Below are 23,526 nucleotides of genomic sequence, written 5' to 3' on the forward strand. Positions count from 1 at the left end.
TTTCATAGTTTCATAGTTTCATAATTTAGTACTAGGCTATCTGCCCTGGGGCATTTGTAAGCCTAGCCATAGTGATGTGACTTTCGCCACCCCATGAAATGGTACAAAAATGTACAGAATAGATTTAGAATACTGTGTCTCTGTCTAGTAGTGACACAGTGAAGGTCCCCTTATATAATAGAATTAGTTTACTGTGCCCCTGTCTAGTAGTGACACAGAGGTGACCCCTGGGGTAAACTTACGATCTCCCATCCACTCATCAAGATTTCTCTTGAAGAGAGTTAGTGAGGGGCTCTGCCTAACATGAACTGGGATTCTGTTCCAGAGCATGGGCAGCCTCTGGGTTATGAATCTATCCCTCCAGCATGTCCTATTCATACTTGTGCCGAGGTTTAAGTCTTTAGCTCTCGTGGTTCTGATGGATTTGGATTTTTTGAGGTGGAGCATGTCCATCAGTTCCTGATTGGACATGGCCTTGTACGTCAGGCACAGATCACCTCTGAGCAGGTGGTATGCTACTGAATAGAGCTGGAGTTTCTTTAGTCTGGCAGAATAAGACATATGTTGGAGACTCTTGATCCTCTTGGTGAGGTACTTTTGTGGTCTCTCCAGCTGTTGCAAATGCCGGGTGAGGTACATACCAAATGGGGCATTGTACTCAATCATGGGTCTGATGAGGGAGGAGTATAGGGGTACAATGACATCCTTGGATCTGGATGTGAATCCCTTCATGATAAGGTGTGCAAGGTAGAATGTCTTTCTAACCACTTTGGCAACGTGGGTGTCAAATGAGAGGTCGCTGTCGACTTGGGTCCCTAGGTCTCTGATTACTTTTTCCGTACTCAGTGGGTTGCTGTCTATGTGATAATTTGTGGGTACTTTGTTTTTCCTAAAGGGGATGACTATACATTTTTTGGCATTTAGTTTAAGGCCATGACTCCGGCACCAGTTGTCCGTTTCTGTGAGGCCTTTTTGTAGGATGTATGTGTCCGCTGGTGTATCGACTATGGAGCCTAGTTTGCAGTCATCTGCGAACTTTGTCAGCCACAACCCTCCCATGTTTGCTTTAACATCTGAGACATAAATGCCGAACAAGAGGGGTCCCAGGACAGATCCCTGTGGGACACCACTTGTGACTGGCTTTGAGTCTGACATTGCACCAGCGATTTTAACTTTATGGGTTCTGTCCTTTAGCCAGTTTGCAACCCATCTAGTGACATAAGGGTTTACATTTAAGCTGTTGAGCTTATCTATGATGCTTGAGTGGGGTATTGTGTCGAAGGCCTTAGCCAAGTCCAGGTAGGCTGTATGGACTGCTTTGCCTTCATCAATGGCTCTAGTGACTGTTTCAAAAAAGTCAACCAGGTTCAAAAGGCAGGATCTGCCCTTTACAAAGCCAAACTGGGTGGGATCAAGTGTCTGTAGGTCCCCAATGTCTCTGTTTATGAGTTCCATAATGATTCTTTCCATAGCTTTGCAGACCAGGCTGGTTAAGCTTATGGGGCAGTAGTTCCCAGGGTCTGTAGAGGTACCCCCTTTGTGGAGTGGGACCACTGTTGCTGTACGCCAGTGTTCAGGTACATATCCTGTAGTAAGGCTAAGGTTAAATAGCATTTTTATGTGCGGGTTTTGCTCCTCCTGGAGTTCACGTAGCACGCAACCCCGGATACCGTCAGGTCCCATTGATGCTGTGTTTTTAGCTTTGCTGAGGGCGGCTCTCACCTGGACATCTGAGATGACAGGGAGATTACATTCAGCTGGGATAAGTATTTCTTCTTTTGGGGGTGAGGGAGGGGAGAAATTTGCACTGAACCTGTCAGCCAGAATGTTGGCAATATCTGTGGGTTCAGTGTATTTTTTGTTGTTGTGAACTAACTCTGAGCATACCTGAGGGTTTCCGCCCAGGTTTCTAACATAGCTGAAGCAGGCTTTGTGGTTATCTTTAGTGTCCTTAGCGATTTTTCTCTCAAAGTTGGCCTTGGATGTTTTTATGAGAGAACGTAGTTTTCTGCTAGTGTTGATCAGAGATGTCTTCCCTTTATGGGATTTTGCTCTGTCGTGCAGTAGCGTCCTTCTTTTGTTATACAATTTGTTAATGGCTGAGGTCCACCAGACAGGACGCTTGCCTTTGGTGGAGAGAGTCTTGGATTTATTTGGGATTGCATGATCCATGCATTCTTGGAGATGTCCATAGAAAGCATTTTGAAGGATTCAGCATTGTGGGATGTGGTATCCACTGGCCCAGTGGGCTTAAAGGATACCATCTCAGTCTTAAGAAGAGTGAAGTCTGCTTTTGAGAAGTTTTTCACTGTGGTCTTTTGTGCTGGGGGTGGAGGTGGGATATGTATATCCAGGGTGATTAGTTTGTGGTCAGATCTCACTAGTGAGGGGTATACCTCCGGTGTGGAGCATTTTGTCCCCATGTTTGTGATGATCAGGTCTAGTATATTATCTCCCCTAGTGGGAGAGGTGACTAGTTGTTCCAGTGCATTTGAATTTATGAATTCCAGGAATCTTTGGGCTAGGGTGTTAGGGCTAGAATAATGTACCCAATCAATGTTAGGGTAGTTGAAGTCTCCCAGTATGATGGTATTTTGTGATACATTCATATCCTCCAATGTCTTCAGGAAGGCTGAGTGGGGTTCCTGAGATTGGGAGGGTGGTCTGTAACATGCTACCAGTTGTATAGCAGTTTTGCCTATGGTTAGTTGCACCTGTATGGTCTCCGATGCTTCATGTGTTGCTACTAACCTGGAGGTGTGGGTGTCCTTGATGAATATGGACACTCCCTCCCTTTGTGGTTCGGCCCGGGTTTTGGGGCCAAAAAGCATGATACGAGGTATAGCCTGGTAGCACTGGGGTGCTCTCAGGAGCCTTGAACCAGGTTTCAGTTACTGCACAGACGTCGATGTTCTCCATACTGAGGAGTGCATTGAGTGCCTGCATCTTGAGATTTAGACTTCTGGCGTTGAGCAGCATTACCCTTAGTTTTTTTCCATTTTTGTTTTCTAAGGAGGTGGGTTTGTCTTTTGAGCCTTCCCTAAAAAAAGGCACTATGAGGGTGGCAAGAGCCTTAGCCAATATCCGGAAGCCCAGTGGTGACAGTTGCAAGCCATCCCTTGCGAAGCAGCATGGCTTGCCCAACATGTCATCCCAAGCAGACAGACATTGGATCCCCTTAGAATGACACCAGTACTTCAGCCAATTATTAAAGCTGATCATCTTGTCTTTGTATTGTGGCATCATTCTTGGTGAGGGCAAGATGCTGCTCAGGGTCAGGGTCATACCAGCCTGGGCTACATAATCAGAGAGCTCCTCTATGTCTCTTTTCATGTAGTCCAGGGAGGTATGTCTCAGGTCATTCACGCCAGCATGGACAATGACGGAGTCATATTTGTACTTGCTTTGGAGTGACCTGAGTGCGTGTGTTATGTGGCGGATCCGAGCTCCCGATAGGCAGCTCACAGTCACCCTCTCCTTGTTCAGCCTGGTAAGCGGGACATCAGTGTGTCTGACTATAGAGTCACCTATTACTAGTGTATCAGGCATGGTGTTTGGCCTTAAGGGCTGTGATTGATTGACACACTGATTTATTGAAGTATGTGTTGCATGTGTTTTGTTTTGAGGTGGTGGATTTTTGGATGTCTGCTTTGGGAGCCTCTGTTGTTTTGGTAGATTTTTTTATTATTTTAAGCATAACCTTGACCAATGGATGGGAAATCAGAAATGCACTCCGGTCTGACCCCCATGTGTCTGATAGACAGAGGCAGACAGTAGTGTCTAAACTAACATACCCACCACATAACATCTAGAAACTTCCTAACATACCCACTCCTAATAAATATCAGTGATACATATGAACACAGTTGGGTTGGATTGCATGGCTACATTTTAAAATCCCTGGTGGTCATCAGCTTAGTATATAACTATGAATCTATGAACATGACCACAGGACATTATTAAAGAAATTGGATAAGGGTAATAATAATATTGTTTTAATGGAATGTGATTTGTATCATGAGATGTGTATGAAACATTTATGCAATGATAACAAATATAAGAAAACATCTAGTATTTATTATAACAAGACCTTACAGGAGTTTTATGAATTGTTATATAAGATGGCTAGATTGCATTTTTTTAGCTGAAAGTTATTAAAATAACTTAATAGTCCCACATGGTGGAATACCTTGTTTATATTGTTTACCTAAAATACCTAAGGATAATTTTAATCTACCTAGCAGACCTATTTTTATCAGGTTGTGGTGATTTTTTGGAATAAGTGGAAATCTTTTTGAATTCTATTTTGTGTCCTTATATGAAAAGTTAGCATCGTATATTAGAGATTCTACTGATTTGATGAAAAAACTATTGGAAGTGAGATGGGAATGTTATTATTTTTGGGTTGCACTGGATGCTGAGTGCTTGTATACTAATATTAAACACAAAGAAGGGTTGGAAGCTTTAATTTGGAGTTTGGAGATTCTATTGTTACACTCATATTATGAAAGTTAATACATTTTTGTTTTTGCCAAAGAATGGTATTGCAAGTACAAGGAGAAGCAATGGGGTGTGTTTGTTTGCACCAAATTATGCAAATATTTCTATTTTTTTGTTAAAATTAAGCATATTTATTCTAAACATTTTTATCGAAATAATATTGTGAACTGTTGTAAATACATAGATGATTTGTTATTTGAGGGATTTGACTTTTTAATGATTTAATGAATAATGAGTTAGGTGTCAGGTTTGCAAAACATATTTGTTATAATATATGTTTTTTAGATATCTTATTATGAAATGAAAATGGTAACTGATATATTAAATCCCATAGGAAAGTTACTGCTTGCAACAATTGTCTGGATTGCACTAGTTGCCACACATAATGTAAGTTAAGAGCTCTACCACTACAGGAGTTTTTTAAATTTAGAAGAACATGTACTAAATGAGATGATTTATTAATATAATCAGAAAATATGAATAAACTTTTTGAAAGTAGAAATTACCCTACTGAGATTATGCAGCAGATAAATTTAGAGGTATGTGATAGGGATAGATAAGTATTTTTAAGGATATATAAGGAATACATTAAGTGTTGATGGAAAAAATACATTTTTTACTGTGTGTAATGTTTTCACAGATGTGATTTTTTTTTTTAATATTAGAAGATATTGAGTGATGATGAGATTTATTTCTTATAAAATGGAAAAAGTATGAAAGATAATTTGGAGAATGGTTTTTATGACAGTGAGTAAGTCACTGCTTTCAGAAATGTTACCCTGTGGTCGTTCTGATATTTGTAAATAAATAGTGAATAGAGTAGAATATATAAATGAGAAGAGTTTATTCACGTGTAATGCACTATATATGTGGGTCTTGTTATATGAAAAAAAGGAAGTTTAAGGTCAGACTTCAAAAACACATAAGCGATGTCAAAAATAAAAATACTGATAATCCTTTTTCAGCACACTGGAGATTTACAGACTGTAAAAGTATGTGTTTTATTACAGGTTGCGGCTAATATTAGAGATGAACATAATATTGAAGGAATTTTACTTCAGAATGAAGCTGAATTAATTTTGAAAGTTGACACAGTGTATGTGTGTGTGTGTGTGTGTGTGTGTGTGTGTGTGTGTGTGTGTGTGCGCGCGCATTAAAATGTTTCTATGAGGTTTTTGAATTTAGTGGATGTTTTTCCCTTTAAATAATTTGGTATTTATTTGTTGATTGGTCATGTGATGTTTCCTAAGTTTTTAAATATATATGTTTTTAAATAAGTGTTTGAATCCTTTAAAGACATGTTACTAAAGTGCTGGATATTAAAATGTAAAAGATATTCAAAGTTTCTAAGATCACTCATTGTCATTTTTCATAATTTATTTTTCTTTTTCATTGTGGTTTACTTACTTGCCTTATAGATAGGTCATACACTGATAAGTCCTTTATACCAACAGCAAGTCTTCTAGCCCAGGTTTACAAAGGAGTAAGTCACTTAACAAGAGCAAGCATTTTGGAATCGGGCCCTGTATCTCAGTTCAATTTAATTATTTCCTTAGTTATGACCATTTGCTCCCCCAACATTTGTGACAAAGAACTCTTGTTCATTCCCAAAAATATGTTCCCACTTATTTCTGTCTTTCCCATTGGGCTTAGGTATTGCTGATAGCAGTACAGTTTTGTTAAAATTGGAGAGAAATACTCAATGATATTATTTTCTCACTAACAATATTGATTTTCTTATCCTTTTCTCATACCTCTTATGACAAAACAGAAAAAAATAGCATTGGTATTTCAATAACAACTCACAGACTCATTTTACAGAAATGGAATTTGTTTATAACCTATATGCTTAAAGTAAATAGATGTTAAAGTTATAACATGGAATTTTTTTAAGTTGTAACGAGAAACCAGAATTTTCACCAGAGAAAGGTGCGTGAGGAAAATGATTGAAATATAGATATGCTTTGATATATCAGCTTGTTGTAGAATTTTGTTGGTGCTTTTAATAACAAAATAACTTTTCCTAGCTAATGCACATTACATTGTGGTTTGTGTGTGTGTGTGTGTGTGTGTGTGTATGTATGTGTGTGTGTGTGTATATATATATATATATATATATATATATATATCTCAACAGAATGCTTTCATTTAAAAAATATATATTTATTTCAGTGTTAAAGATGTTAGAAATAAACTGGATGCACTGTTATATGTTAAGTGCTTATCTCTAATAAAGCAATAAATTACTTATTTTCTGACTTTAGAGAAGGCACAATTAAGCCAGGTGACAGGCTGTTAAGCATTGATGGAATTCATCTCCGTGGAACAACACATCCTGATGCTATGAGCATTTTAAAACAGTGTGGGCAGGAAGCAACTCTGCTAATAGAATATGATGTATCAGTAATGGGTAAGTTAGATTGTTAGTATTTCTGTTTACAGACATTCCTACATATTTTCTTCATTTTTAAGAATAATTATATTGTACTATTGTTCTGTCTGTATGGCTATTCACATCAACAGTGTGATTTTTTGTTTGTTTTCCTTTTATATACTGTGGTTTGCATCACCTGTTACCTGTGGGTGGCTAGAACCCTGTATGAATCCCTGGAATACATTCATTTGCTTGGAAATACTGAAAATCAAAATATAAAAAACTCAAAATATTATTCATTGCAGCACCTCCCACAGCCCTTGCTAATTATACATACCAGCTCCGAGATAACACAACAATGGAGAAAGGGTAAATTACCAGTTTCAATATATTGAGTTTTCAACATTTTTGTCTTTTGATATTTTGAGTTTTTGACCAAATTATTTATTTATTTTTTATTTTTTTTAACCAGTAGAGCACTGGTCTCATTGGACTTTTTTCAGCCTCACCGTAGGAAAAACACAATAGGTACATGACATTATATAAAGAGTGAATGACAAAATGCACTATATATATATATATATATATATATGGATCTACTACTATTCACCAAAAGCACATTTCACTGAAAATCAAATTAGAGTGCACTTTTCACAGAAAGCTCATTTCACCGAAAACACAATTCACAGAAACACATTTCACCGAAAGTTGTAGAGAGCCTTTACCCCACTGTAGTGCGACCCTGGAGTTAGTATATATAGTAAGGTGGGTGTGGGGGGCATAGCCCCCCACATATTTTATGTATATATTATTGTCAGAGAACAGTAATATATTGCAATTACATGTATTCATGTATATAATTCAAAATATTAAAAATATGCCCCCCTTACTATATATACTAACTCTAGGGTCGCACTACAGTGGGGAATAGGCCATCTACAACTTTTGGTGAAATGTGTTTTCGGTGAAATGTGCTTTCAGTGAAAAGTGCACGGTGAAATGTGCTTTCGATGAATAGTAGTAGATCCATATATATATATATATATATATATGTGTGTGTGTGTGTGTGTGTGTGTGTGTGTGTGTGTGTGTGTGTGTGTGTGTGTGTGTGTGTGTGTGTATGTGTGCATGTGCATAAAGTGAATATCAGAGTTGGCTTGAGGGTATAAAGGCAATGGATATATTATGTTATATACAAAGTAAACGACAAAACACAATATGCACGTATGAATTATATGCAGAATGGAAATCAAATTAAAGTAGAATCAGAGCAAGATATGCAGAGGGAAGAGTAGGAACAGGTTAAATTTTAAGACCAGAGAGATAACTGTTACATTTTCCTAGTCTTGAAATGTGCTTTTATTTCTGATTAGAAAATAGTGTAAGAGAAATGATCTTTAAGAGAAGAGCTTCTCAGGTCTTCCTTGAAGAGAGACAACTAGCCTAGTGGAATTAGCCCTGGCAACAAAGAATAAATAAATAAAAGTAAAAGAATTAAATACAGCTCACACAGTTTAGAACTAAGGACTAAGAAAGTGTGGTCTGTGCAGTGAAGGCTATTTTGGGGAGTTTGGAAGAGAGGACCCGAGTGGTTAAGATTTCTAAGGTTATATGTTGGTGCATCTCTGAATATTCTGGAAGCTAGTGGGAGTATCATTCTTAATAAGTTTAAATAGTTTAAAGGTGAGTAGAAAATCAGCATATTGTTTAACAGGCAGCCAGTTATCTTTTTCAATGGTTTTGCATTAGTGTTCATTTCTTGGGGAGAGAGTGATGAATCTGTATATGGCATTTGAGATGGATTGATTGTGGATGCATTTCTCTTAGAGAAATATTAGAGAGAAACCATATTCTAGCTAAGCTAATATGATATCTTTACCCATGTCATTCTTACAGGGTCTGGATAGAAAAGGAGAGATACTGTTAACCCAGTATAGAAGAGCACTGATTTTTTTTTGTGTGTAGTTCAGGTGGAGTTAGAAATTTAGTAAATGGTTCAACCAAATCCTAAGATATTTGAATGATGTGACATTTTCACCAGTCTTATTTGGATGCTCAATGATTTGTGCAGGTATGGAGATAGAAGTCAGCTTTTTCCTAGCACTAAAAATTATTGTTTTTGTTTCTTGAATGTATTTTGTTTAATGTACCAGAAATGTATGCATCCACAGTTTTTTTTTTGAAAAATAGTGTGCTATAGCTTTCAACTCAGGTGCTTGTGGGTGTTATGTTGCTTAATTCATTACTCTAGGCATTTGCATTTCTGAGTATTGTTTTATGGTTGTTCTTATTTTGGAGAATGCTGATGAATTGCAGCTGCCTTTTTAGAGTGTGTACTTCTCAGAATAGAGAGGTGGAATCACATGGCTTTTTCTGGACAGTTTCACAGCTAGTTCCTTAGTGACCCATAAAACTGTCCTAATGTGATCATTTCTCATTTGTTGTAGGTCTGAATAGCTGAATTGTGTGAGACAGTGTATGGCTAGGTAATACTGGTCTGCATTACAGGGAGTTTGGGTAGGAAGATGTGAGTGAGAGTTAGTGATGCATGGAGGGAAGGGTGCACATTGTTGATTACCAGAGAAGCATGGGCCAGTAACAAGAGGAGATGAGACATGGTGGTACCTAGGTACAGGCTGCTCAGGAGTGACAGAGAGGACAGAGTGATGAAAATAACAAAATGGTCTGCCTAATGTAAGACATCAAACAAGGTCAGTGATGTAGAGAAACACTACTCCTAAAGAGGATTTAGTGAAAGTGTTGCTGGATCAAATGCGCTGTTTACTTAATAATTAACCAGTTAGGAGGAGCACAGCCCGGCATTCTGAATAAGATTAGAAAAAGTGTAACTATTGAACTAATTAGCAGGCATAGCATAACTCAATGAGAATTAACTTGCATAGCATATACATTATGTAATCACTATGGTTGCCCTTGGATGAGGTAGGGTATAATTTTATTTATTTATTTATTTATTTATTTATCCTGTGATGTCCAAGTTAGCCCCACTTGGCTAGTAGCCTCATTTCAAGGAAGACCCGAGTAATGATATGTAACTGCATGCTGGATACTGTGCATGCATTGCATAGTCATTAACATACAATATACTATACACTATTCACATTAAGTACACCATTTATACTGTGTAGTATGTCTGTTGCTGTGTGAGCAACAGTTTTATTTCTTACATCACTTAACTCCATTTTGTTAGGCTTTGACTGTGTAATTTTTCATTTTCATCTGCTACAGAGGAATCTAGTTTACATATAAGATTAAAATTGCCACCTATTGTGTCAGTGTTTGTGGCTTATGTGGACAATTATGTCAGAGATCCTGAATGACCAGATGAGTGTTTTATCTTTTATAGAGCAATCTGACTGTGAGAATATTGTTATATCCTACCCTGGCCATTAGCATTTGGCTGTTTCCACTGGCTTCAGCCTCCACCCAACCCAGATGCCCCAGGGTCTCCTTCATAGGTAGCTCCTTACATGCATGGGCCTTCTCTATCCTCTATATTGACTTCAGTGGTGTCTCTTTTGTAACCCTGCAGCTTGAGGGTTCTGACACAAGAATTGTGGGTGCAGAGCTGGCTGCCATCATTCTCAATGGAGTTGGTCAAGATTTCTAATTGTGGGGGCAGCTAATACAGTGACATAAAGACACTTTTACCACTCCCTGTAATTTGACAATATGATCTTTCAGGAAGAATATTGGATTTTACCAAACTTTTCCATTGGAATAGGAAACCTGACTCCACTTCATACTATTCCTCCATCCACCCCACTAGTGACCTGAATCTGTACCTGAACTTGGGTCACAGATGATTCATGCAGATTCCCTGCCTCTGCACCATTGCACTGTCAAGACTATGAGAACAGTTATAAAAACTTAGCTCTTATCTCAAGGGATTTTATCCAGCTGACTTTCTTGCTGGGGAAGGGGGGGTGTACCAACCTTCTTATTTTGAAGGAGAGAAAAACGTAGATCAGTGGTTGCCTGATTCATAAACGGAATCTGTAAAGCATGGAAAGGTACTTTTTCTCAGCACTCTATACTACATGTGTGTCTTAAGTAAAATTCCACTTATATTTCATTCAGTTATTTTAAATGTCTCAGCCAATTATTTTATACACCAGTACCTTTATCTGGTTAACCTCCCTGATTAATAGCTTGAATCAGTAATTAGGTAACAGATTTAAATTCTGAAACTCAAAAGTGTGAGTCCAGGAAGATTGAACTTGAATGTGTAAAAATGGTGACTTTTATACATTAAGTCTGATATTGCTATATCTTAAGAGTATTTATTTTTCTCTATGTTATGGTGGTCACGGAAGTAGTATATATAACTAGCCTGGCAATTACAATCTGCAAACCACTAATAAGTCTCATCGGATTCATATTCTGTTTTTATGATAACCTCTTTGTTTTAACTGTACTATGTTTCACTCCCATCTCCAACAGCCCAACTATTCATGCATGATTAGTTTAAAAGAAAAAAAAATGTCCTATAGCACTTACATGGTTTTGGATATAGGCAAAACATCAGACTTTTGCATATAGCATCCCAGTGTGATCATAGAAAATAAATAGTTTGGGCTAAATGGCACTGACAAGTTAAAGTAATTCAAGTGCAGTAAGCTGAGAATGAATTCTAATTCAATACAAACAATTCAGATGTTATTGTGGTTCTCAAAGTTGTAGAGAGAATTGTTACATTTTTTGGCACACTAATTCTCCTCAATCTCAGGAAGGCCTCTGATATTCATCTAAATGAAAAGTACACACAAATTCGGGGGTAAATGAGATAATGGCAGCCAAGGCAACTTCTCTGTAAATTTTGCTTTTCTAGGCAGGATAATACCTTATATAGAACCTATATGAATTGAAAGGCTGTTTGTTGGCTGGGCATATGGTGATGGTCAGCAACAACCCTGTGATTCCTTCTATATTTGGTATTCCCAAGATCCATAAGAACATCTCCAATCCACCGTTTAGGCCAATAGTTTCAGCCAGTGGTTCTAAAACCCATCATTTGGAAGTCTATGTGGATAAATTAGTTAAAATTGTGGTTGACAATATGGCCCATTTACTTAAGGACTCTTGGGAATTTTTGGGGCATCTAAAGAAGGAAATCTGGTGTATGGAGCTATCAACTTGAAAGATTTGTTTTCAGTTATACCAAAGGATGTATGTTTTGGAATATTTTGAGGAGATGTTATTCCTTCACTCCTCATTCCCTCATGAACAAGTCATTCTTTGGGTGGAACTTATGGCTCTTATATTAGAGAACAATTTTGTGTTTTTTGAAGAAGAATACTTTCAACAGATTAAAGGAGTGGCCATAGGTGTAGCATCTGCCCCCGTCTATGCTAACATGGTCCTCCTTGGCTGGGAACAAAAATATATTTTCAACAGTTGTTTCTCAGAGAACCTACACTTATATATACAGTACCTGGATGATATTTTTATTTTATGGAAGGATACCAGTGAAAGGTTAGATGAATTTGTGAAGTACATTAATGGGACTACTGACTATTTTAAATTCACCCACCATAGTCGCTCTTCACAGATATGTTTTTTAGACACCTTGGTTTCCCACAATGCAGAGGGTTTTAAGTCCAACATATACCGGAAAGATACCTTCTGTAACTCATATTTATACTACATGAGTTGCCACCCTTACACACAGAAGAAAAGTTTGATTAAGGGACAAGCCATTAGGGTGGCTAAAATTACCTCGGATTTTCACAATGTGTCAACAGAATTGGCTAGATTAGCCAGTATGTTTTACGCCTGGGGTTATCCAAAAAACTTGGTGGACGGCATTATTGGGGAAGTACACGAGGGTTGGAATATGAAATACATACCTCTCTTGGGTACTGGCTTGGTAGATATGGGCAAATGTAGTAGTACATCTAAATTTGAGAAAGCGTGTGTTGTACAATATCACCCACAATTCAGTGACATTAAGAATGCAATAAAGAAAAACTGGTGCATTTTTAAAACTAATTCTGACATTTACAACTTAATGGGTAATGAACCAATTTTTGTATACAAAACCGGTACTAATTTCAAGAAACATTTTGAAAGCAAATTAGGGTACAGTAAGTTGAAGGTGGGTACTGTCCCTACTGGTAGTTGTAGGCAGTGTCCTACATTTCGTCATCAACCGAAGTTGTATTAAATAACACTATGCAATCTAAGGTTAAGTTTCTAAAAGGTAACTGCAACTCCAGTAAAATAGTGTACCTTGCTAAGTGTGAGAGTTGCAGTAGTTTTTATATAGGTAAGACTGAACGGGCTCTTAAGACCAGAATTTATGAACACGTCAGTGATATTAGGAAAGAGACGGAGACGAATGCCCTTTATAAGCATTCCTTTAAATGTGCTAATTTTACCAAGTTTACTATTGGCATTATTGATCAAGTTGTGTTGGATCCTGGGGGGGGGGGTTGACTAGAAGAATGTGTTACTCAATAGGGAACTTTGTTGGCAGCTTAGGTTAGCGGCCATGGAATACCCAGCTTTAAATTATACTATTTCTATTGCTCCAGTCCTCAAGATTAGATCTAACAAAGTATAAAATTATTTATTATATGAAAATGATTTATTATATGACATTTAGTTTCATTTTTTGAGTGGTGCATATATATATATATATATATATATATATATATATATATATATATATATATATATATATAAATTTTTTCTATTAAAATATTGAAATTTAAAACAAAAACGGTACTCAACAGCGAACTAATTCGCCAAAACTATACATTACCTAATGGCCCTAATTTTGAAAATCAGCTGTTAATGCCGAAAATGTCGAACATGACATTTTACGGCACTTAACAGCAATTCCACCCTTGCTGTAACTCCCTAACTAGTACACCTCTCATCCTGTTTATGCAAGGGGGCAAGCCCCCCTGCACCCCCACACACCTCCTAACTATATAGTCCAAGTCTGAGATCGCACTACAGTGAAGAAAGGGATGTATTTCCCTAACCGCACTGTACCACACTCCCTGTACATAATCGAATGTTCATATTTACGAATGCACAGTACATTCGCAAATATACCGTTCAATTATGTAGCTTGCACACATATGAACTATTCGAACATCTGTAGTTTGAATAGTTCATAGGCATACAATGCTACATCAGCATTGTAATAGTAAACCTATATACATATATATATATATATATATATATATATATATATATATATATATATATATATATATATATGGGTACGTATCACTTCACCCAAAACTCATTTCACTAAAACCAAATCACCTAAAATTCATTTCACCTAAAACTTATTTCACTGACAAGTAGTACAATAAGGCAAGTCAAAGGTATATGTCCTTTTCCCCACTGTAGTGCGATCCTGGCATTAGTATGTATAGTTGGGGGGGTGCAGCCCCCCCACATTGGGGGCTGCGGGCGGCGTAGCCCACCACTTACTTTGGTTTGATGGTGTCTGGTTTTGTTTTACATTATTTGGTAAAAGCCAACTAGATGGGGGGCTATGCCCCCCACACCTCCCAGTGTGGGGACCTGTGCCTCCCCACACCCCCCCCCCTTAATATATATACTAACACCAGGATCGCACTACAGTGGGGAAAAAGACATATACCATTGAACTGCTTTAGATTACTACTTGTCAGTGAAATGAGTTTTCGTTGAAATGAACTTTAGGTGATTTGGTCTTGGTGAAATGAGTTTAGTTGGAATGAGTTTTAGGTGAAGTGATACGTACCCATATATATATATATATATATATATATATATATATATATATGTATGTATGTATATATATATATATATATATATATATATATATATATATAGAGAGAGAGAGAGAGAGAAAGATACACACATTTTTAAGGTATTAAAATATGTTTTTACACAGGTAGTTTTTATTTTTATTTATTTTACATTTGTTAACCGGGGGTGTCTGACTGAGCCGAAAAGGCCCGTTTTCAGCAGAGGCCCGGGAAGAAAAGCTCCACATAGAAAAATTACAGATACATTTAGTTTAGACGTGATCAGTATACATAGTTGATATATTTGTTGTAATGTGTCATATTGCTTTAAATTATTTAGCTGTGGTAATTATGGTATTATTGACTAATTGGGCAGAGTATTTAAGAAACTTAGCATGTGTTTGTATTTATATTCTGATGAAGTCCCTGCTGTTGGGGGACGAAAGCACTCAATACTTTTACTTGCTTTTAATGAAGTATTTTGTTTCCATTGGGACCCTCTGTCAGTGCATTTCTATCTTTGGTGACATAGCAAAATCAACTCAGTTGAAACTTAACATGTTACTGCTAAATACACCAAGAAAAAGATGTTCTGACTGCACAACCAAGATAGCCACAAAAAATGAACCGGACAATATCTTCCCTTCTCTTGCTTGCTCAAGTGTACAATACTCCATGTTATTAATAAATTGACCGAACTGAAGAGACACGGAGTATTGTATACTTGAGCAAGCAAGAGAAGGGAAGATATTGTCTGGTTCATTTTATGCAGCTATGTTACTGCTAAATGCTAGGAGCCTAAATAAAATACTACACTCCCTCCAAGCCCTCCTGGCACTTGCGAATATAGACATATATTCAGTTACCGAATCATGGTTTAAAGCAAAAGAGAGTACCCTGGCAGTGCCTTCCACACTTTTAGACCAGTAGCTGCACAGACAAGGGTTAAAGGAGGTGGTGTCACAATATACATTAATAACTAGCATATCTCTAGGGTGGTCAAACAGGATGACATGTTGGAGTTCCTTCTGTGATGCTCCATCAATGGACCAGTAATCAAGGAGCCTCAGTCCTCACCACTGCCAACAGTGGGGGAACATTCACTGGGAGGATTGCAAGTACACACAGTATTTTCACATGCAGCTCTTTGCATCAAGTGCAGTTTCCCTTAAGAGCACATAGAGACCACAGTCTGTCTGGGGCTGGTTTCTTCCTCATCCTCCCGATCCCCCAATAAGACTCCATACTGGCAGAGCAATAGAGTTGAGATCTCAGCTGAGTAACCAAGACAAGACCTCTAGAATCCTCTCTGACCAACCAGTGCTTCATGGCCCTGTCCAAGTAGCTGACACACATACTCTTTGAAGTTAGATTTACACACACACTTGCCAGGGAAAGGCTGACATAGGTTTGCTAGCTATGCCCTCTTCTGCCCAAACTGTAAGGTAGTTTCCACTGCCACCAATCAACTCATTATCAGCTGCTTTAAGGCACTTAACAAAGGGTGTCCAATCTTACTGAGTAATATTAATATTAACACAATTGGTAGTTTGACCAAGAGCAAGGCTATTAGGAGTGGCACACACAGTGTCATCAAATAAATAAGCAAGTACTCTCAAAACTTAAATATCTCTACACAGATCAGCCACAGTGAATGTTTTAAATGCATTTAATAACAAATAATAAAAGAACAAGACCATAATAAATACATATTCAGTTATCCTTCTGAGGTTTGCTGGACTGAAGTTAACCTCCTGTATTCCATTTTCTACTGTTAAAATATATACATTTAAACAGTTACAATAGTGCATGTACATTTATGTTCTCTTCTAGCAGGGCACACTGTGGATCCATTTTAAATACAAGCATTTTACAAATACCTTTTCAACACACACATCTGTACAAGCAGTTTGATATAAATTTGACATACAGTTCTAATACATTTGTAACACAAGCATCTTATATAAATTATTTCAATATTCACCAGTGACATATAATTATTTATAACATTCCAGCTAGCTGGGCTGGCAGTATTTCCTTTCTTTGCACTTCTTCCCCCCTTCGAAGACTCAAGCTAGTTTTTCAAGTGACCCTTGAGAAACGTTGCTTGAGAGGAATGAGCCTATCTGGGAATACACTACCCCATTCCCTGTCTTAAGATTCCAGCTGAATTTGCATTGTTAACCCCATTACGGTGTTGCACTGTCATATCATATACCTGCAACCCTAGGCTCTACCATAGTAACTTGGGATTTTGCTGGCTGGCTCCCTGTAGCCATAGATCTCCCTCACACTTTTCCTGCCTTCTACAACAAATACTTAGCACAAGGGCCTTCCTATCATGGTAAGGTTTCATGATGTTAACATGATACAATATGTGCCCCTGCCTAGCAGTTCTACCTTGTAGTTAACACCACTGACCTTCCTTACCACTTTGACGGGTCCCTGCCAAGCTACCTGTCTGACAGGAATGAGAGTCATGACCTGCTGTCAAACAACATACTCTCTAGCTTGAGCATTCCTGTCATACCAGACTTTTTTACACTGTTGGGCTCCTGCCAGGTTCTCCTGGCAGAAGACCAGGAAAACCTGAGCCTTGTCCTGAGGTTTAAGACATATGCCACAGCAGATTCCTTGTGGGATTCAAACTCACCCTCCCACTCTTCACGAATCAAATCTAGAAGTCCCCTCACCCTATACCTACATAGCAACTCAAAGGGTGAAAAACCTGTGGATTCCTGGGGCACCTCTCTGCACGCAAACAACAGATGGGGCAAATGTTTCTCCCACTTCCTCTTAAACTGGTCTGCAAATGCCAGTAGCATGGTCTTTAGTGTAGAGTTTAACGTCTCCACAAGACCATTAATCTGTCTTTAGGTGCTTCACCCCACAGAGCTCCCACAGACAAGCCAACAGATCTGACATGAAATTGGCACCTCTGTCAGTCAGTATTTCTTTTGGGAAACCTACCCTGCTGAAAATCTCTAACAAAGCATTTGCCACATTTTCTCCCTCGATGGAGGACAGAGATACCACGTCAGGCTATCTGTTAGCATAATCTACTACCACTAGGCTATAGTTCTTCTCTGTGCAACTTGGGGTACTCAGAGACCCCCATAATATCCATAGCTACCCTCTGAAATGGCTCCTCAGTCATAGGCAAAGGCATCAAAGGAGCTTTCTCCTTGCCTCCTTTTTGGCACTGCTCACAGGGCCTGCAGTATCCTGTTACCTCCTTGGAAATCCAAGGCCAATAAAAGTTCTGCATAATACATCTCTTGGTATGATTTATGCCCATATGACTTGCAAAAGGAATATCATGGGCTATGGCTAGAACTGCCAGATGGTAGAACCTGGGCCAACTGTTGCACTACCTCATCTTCTAACCCTCCCTCAGGGATCTACTCTCTATATAGTAAACCTTTGTCCCAGTATACAGATTCCCCTTTTCCTTGAGAATCGGGCACCTCCCTCAAGCCTTGTAATGTATGATCTGAGAGCTGAGCCTTTCTAATCCCTCTCTTTGTAACGCTTCCAAGCTCCACTTCCACAGGCAGTCTGTTATCCCCTAGATAGCAGTGCCTCACTGTCAACCTAAGTACTACTACTCACCTCTGCCCTTGCAGTCACTCTGTCCAAGGGAACATCTGTACCTGCAAGCAGCTATGGCTCACCTTCAGTCTCACTGCTACAGGGTAGCTCCCTCCCTGAAGTAGCCACCTCATCAGTCCTGGCTTCAAGTGTGCAGTCTGTCTGGGTCCCACCTAGGCTACCAGACCCACATGCCTGTCTCCAAGCCTGACTGCATATAACTGCATGCACACAAGATACTGTATTATCAAAATCATTCCCTGTCAGGACATCTGCAGGGATATCCTCAAACACACCTGCTTGCTTGCTTCCTTTTCCACCCTCCCAGTCAAGGTGAACACTAGCCAAAGATATTTGGAATGGGGTCCTCCTAAAACACTGACTGGAGTAGACTGCCCAAGCAAGTAGTGCTCCTCTTTAACCATTTCAGGCATCACAATGTTTAGGTCAGAGGCTTTGTGTCTCCTAGCAGTGGCCTGTTTCCCATCTACTAAGATAAGATATAACCTCTTGTGGTAGTTTGCCACCCTTGTTGTCTCCAGACAACTTACTGCTGGGATTCTGTCATTCCCACTTACTGCTTCCCCTACCTTTTGTTCCCCATCTTACCACTGTGGACATCTATATGCTACATGGCCCCACTGGTTACATTTAAAACATTTAGCCCTTGATCCTGGCCATGTACCTGAACTAGTGGCTTCCCCTGTTACTGGCAGACTCAGTTGGGGAGGTTAGGCTGTCCACCATGGGTTCCCATAGACCCATATGCAGCACTGGGTATCCCTTTCCTGTACACTGATGCCCTGCTTGCTAGGTATACATCTCTTTTTTTCCCCCAACTCATCTGCAGTATTGCATTGCCTATCTGCTAAATTCTCATGTCCTCAAGCAGCGTGCTAAGGGCTTGTTCCCTCACCAAAAGGTTTGTCAGCCCTTCAAAAGTGGTGATCTGACACCCACTCACCTACCTATGAAAATAAGTGCTTAGTTCAGCCATATATTCATACATACTTTCATCTGCCTTGCATCTATGCTCAAGAAACTTTTTTCTATAAGCTTCAGGTGTTAACTTAAAGCCCTCTAATAAACAATTTTTCTCTGTATTATAATTTAACTAATCAGTATCAGACAATTTAGAAACAGCAGTTACAGCTTTACTGTGGAGTAAGGGGGTCAGGAACCGTACCCAGAGACCTTGGTCAACACTATACTGTTTACATACCCTTTCAAACACATGAATAAAACTGTTAAAATGATCACCCTCTGTAAATTGTGGAAGAAATGTATTGACCTTTATTGCTTCTGGAGTTCAGTTACACCCTTCCCTGTTACCTCCATGATTCTGGTGAAGAGTCAGCATTTCCTTTTCATGTTGCCTCTGCCTCTCATTTTCTTCAGCTTCCAGACATCTCTGCTGATTCTAATTCCATTTGTTTCTGTTTCTCCTTTTCTTCAGCCACCAAACATCTCAGTCTCTCATTTTCTTCAGCCTACAAATGCCGCAGTCTCTCTGCTGATTCTATATCCAAATGTTTGGCCTCCAGTTCAAGTCGTTTTAACTCCAGATGGATTTTTAAGTCCTTTGAGGCAAAGTTGAACTGTCCATTTTCTGAGAGTTGTACATCCCCAAGGCCAGTCTCATTGTCTTCCTGGTTGCTGATCTGTGATCCAGCTGTGACTAAGGCTGTAATCATTTACACTTTAGTTAGGTTGGCATGCAGCAGTTCTTTTGCCTGGCACATCTCAGCCAACTGTCTCCTTGTCAGCTTGCCATACCCCTTTGCTAACATTCTTGCCTGATCTCCCTGGCTAATTAAGCTAAAAAAAATAAAACTGTTGTGATATGAAACTCTGAATGTCTACCATGTGGCTGCTTGAGAGTACAAGCAACTTCTTTAGTGACCACTATTTACAGGCTACAGAAGTTCAGTATCCACACCACTGAATCACAGTATTGATGTGGTGATCCTACCACTGCCAACCAAATGTGATGTTAATATCCCACCATTGCCAACCAAATGTGACACCCCACCACTGGACCAGTAATCAAGGAGCCTCAATCCTCACCACTGGCAACAGTGGGGGATAGTTCATGGGGAGGATGACTAGTACCCATACAGTATTTCCAAATGCAGATCTTTGCATTAAGTTCAGTTTGCTTTAAGAGCACACAGAGACCACAGCAACCACAGTCAGTCCAGGGCTGGTTTCTCCCTCTTTCTCCAGATCTCCCAATAAGACTCCCCACTGGCACAGCTGTAGAGTTGAGATCACAGCTGAGTGACCAAGCCAAAAGCTTCAGAACCCACTCTGTCCAGCCAGTGCTCTGTGTCCCTGCCGAAGTAACTGACATGCATACTCTTTGAGGTTTGATTTACACACACACACACACACACACACACACACACACACACACACACACACACACACACACACACACACACAGACACCTGGGAAAGGCTGGCACAGGCTTACTAAGTATACTCTCTTCTGCCCAGACTACAAGGTAGTTTCCATCACACCAGTCAACTCCTTTCAGCTACTTTAAGGCCCTTAACAAAGGGTGTCCAATATTACTGTTATATTAATAATACACAAATGGTAATTTGACTAAGAGCAAGGCTATTAGGAGTGGCCCACACAGTGTCACCAAAAAAATATGCAAGTACTCTCAAAACTTAAATATCTCTACATAGATCAACCACAATGAAATGTTTAAATATATTTAATAATAAATAATGAAAGAACAAGACAATACTAAGTATATATTCACAGTGACTTCAGAGTTCAAAACTACAGGAAATATTTAAAACAATAGGACAGGACAGTATAAAATAAATAAAAATAAATATCTAAACCAAGCTTCACCATATTCCTGACTGAATCTAAGAGAATTACTATAAACTAAGAACTTGCTAATTGAGCAAGGCAGATGTGGTGAATGGATCTTTTTGTTGTTGTCAGGTCCAAGACAGAATACAGAATGCTCTATCTCACTAACAGACTTAATATCTAACATATTACTGCTGAGATAGCTTGCAGAATGACATAATTGCTTGTCATCTGACTCCTAGTTCTCAGGCCAAACAACTATTGATGGCAGCTAGTAGCATTTAGCATCTACCTGTAAAACTACATAGACAAACGCTTCTCCTCAGATCTCTGGCAGATGCTGGAAGTCATAAAACAATTGCATTCCGTCATGCTTTCAAGACTAGTAATTAGTACACCCTAAAAACAATACAGACACCTTCCTAGTACAGGCATTGTGTCTCTTGCTGCATTGAAAACTGAAAGATACTATCTTTTATGGCCTAGCCATAAAGTAATTTAATTTCAGTTATCCTTCTGAAGTTTGCTGGACTGAAGTTAACATCCTGTATTCCAGTTTCCACTGTTAAAATATATACATTTAAACAGATACAATAGTGCATGTACATTTCTGTTCTCTTCTAGTAGCCACACCGTGGATCCATTTTAAACACAAGCATTTTACAAAATACCTTTTCAACACATATACACGTCTGTACAAGCAGTTTGATATACACATGACATACAGTTCTAATACATTTGTACACAAACATCTTATGTAAATCATTTTGATATTTACCAATGACATATAATTATTTACAAAATTCCAGCTAGCTGGGCTGGCAGTATTTCCTTTCATCACACCTCCTATGCAGATCAGCTTAGACAACATCACGTACCATATACTAGCCAGCTGTAGGTAACCCTCCATGCCCCAAAAGCTCACAATAGATACTTGGACTTATTTGAGACACTTGCCATCCAACCTATCACCCTACTCTTGGGAGACTTTAGTTATCCCTCTATGGACTGGGAATCCCACTTGGTCTGAAGTCTATAGGCACAGAGATTCCTGGACTTTGTAAATACAAACACCCTTGACCAAAGAGTGAATAATCCCACTACAGGCTCCAACATGCTGGACCTCATGCTAACAATTTTGGGAGAGTGCTGCCCCCCATGTCTCATCCTCCCTGGTAAGGTCTTACCATAAAGCTACCTCCTTTGAAAACAAAATAATCTCGGTAAACCCTTTAAAAACCAAAACAGTTAGGAACTATTCCAAGGCAAATGTCCCTTTATTAAGTGATGATTTGTCAAAATTCAGTGCCCCTCCAAACCCTGAAAATACAGCAGGCTATGCTGAATTGCTGTTAGAAACTCTGTGCAATCATGTCAGTGGCTGCATAGAAGCTTTTGTAACTACCACAAGTAAGCCCAAGTCTAGCCTCAGAAACAAACATCCCTGGTGACATCCCAAATTAAACAGGATATACAACAAAAGGACAAAAATTGTGGCAAAAATCAAGAAAGGTAATTCCCATAAAGATAAAAGCTCTCTCATCAATATAAATAAGCAACTAAGAGAGCTAATTAGATCAAGCAAAGCCAAGTCTGAGGTTAAGATAACCTCCCGGGTAAAAGATAACAATAAGGCCTTTTACAGCTATGTCAGAAACCTGAAGGGAAGCACACAGCAATGTTCTGAACTGGTGATTAATGGTGCCACATTCCCCAGTCCTGGCAGTATAGCAAACCTGTGAGAAGGCAAATTCAGTCCCAACTTTACCCTCCTCTCACCCGTAACCACCCCCTCCAAAATATCTTGAAACATAACACTTCCAGCTATAACTAGGGAGCATGCACTGGCTACAACCACTAAAGCCAAGAACATGGCTTTAGTGGGCCCAAATAACATCCCTAGATGCCTCCTGAATAATCTAAAATACAACTTATCAAAACCCGTGGAGTCATTATTTAACTATAGTCTTAAAACAAGCTTTGTGCCATGTGAATGGAGGACCGCAATGGTCATCCCCCTTCACAAGGGAGGGCCTTCAACAGATCCTGGAAACTACAGACCCATTAGTCTAATTAGTCTTATTTGCAAAGCCATGGAAATAAATATCATGGAAATTATCACTAAGGACATAGGACACATCAAGATACTGAATCCAACCCAGTTTGGCTTCATCAAAAGAAGGTCATTCTTACTGAATCTGGTGGACTGCTTTGAAAAGGTCACTAAGGCAGTGGAAGAGGAGAAAATGATGCATACTGCCTACCTGGATTTGGCTAAACCATTTGATACAGTACCCCATTTGAGTATTGTCAACAAACTTGTGCATCTAGATATAAACCCCTTTATAACATATTTGATAGCTAGCTGGCTCACTGATAGGACCCAGGTGATTATAATTAATGAGGCCAGCTCCACAAAAATGCTGGTCAGCAGTGGAGTCCCCCAGTGGTCTG

The 23,526-nt window shown here is 39.0% G+C and overlaps 1 protein-coding gene across 1 annotated transcript in view; it reads left to right on the top strand.

The window, feature by feature from the left end:
• Window positions 1-23,526, top strand: part of GRIP1 (glutamate receptor interacting protein 1) — a 2,220,015-nt gene that overhangs the window by 963,265 nt on the left and 1,233,224 nt on the right. The window contains exon 7 of the mRNA XM_044088060.1: window positions 6,765-6,910. Within this exon, the coding sequence (XP_043943995.1) occupies window positions 6,765-6,910 (146 nt within the window). The remainder of the gene's footprint in view (window positions 1-6,764; window positions 6,911-23,526) is intronic.

This window comes from Protopterus annectens, chromosome 11.part0, assembly GCF_019279795.1.
Source record: "Protopterus annectens isolate FY-2018-M chromosome 11.part0, PAN1.0, whole genome shotgun sequence".
Classification (NCBI taxonomy): Eukaryota; Metazoa; Chordata; order Ceratodontiformes; family Protopteridae; genus Protopterus; species Protopterus annectens.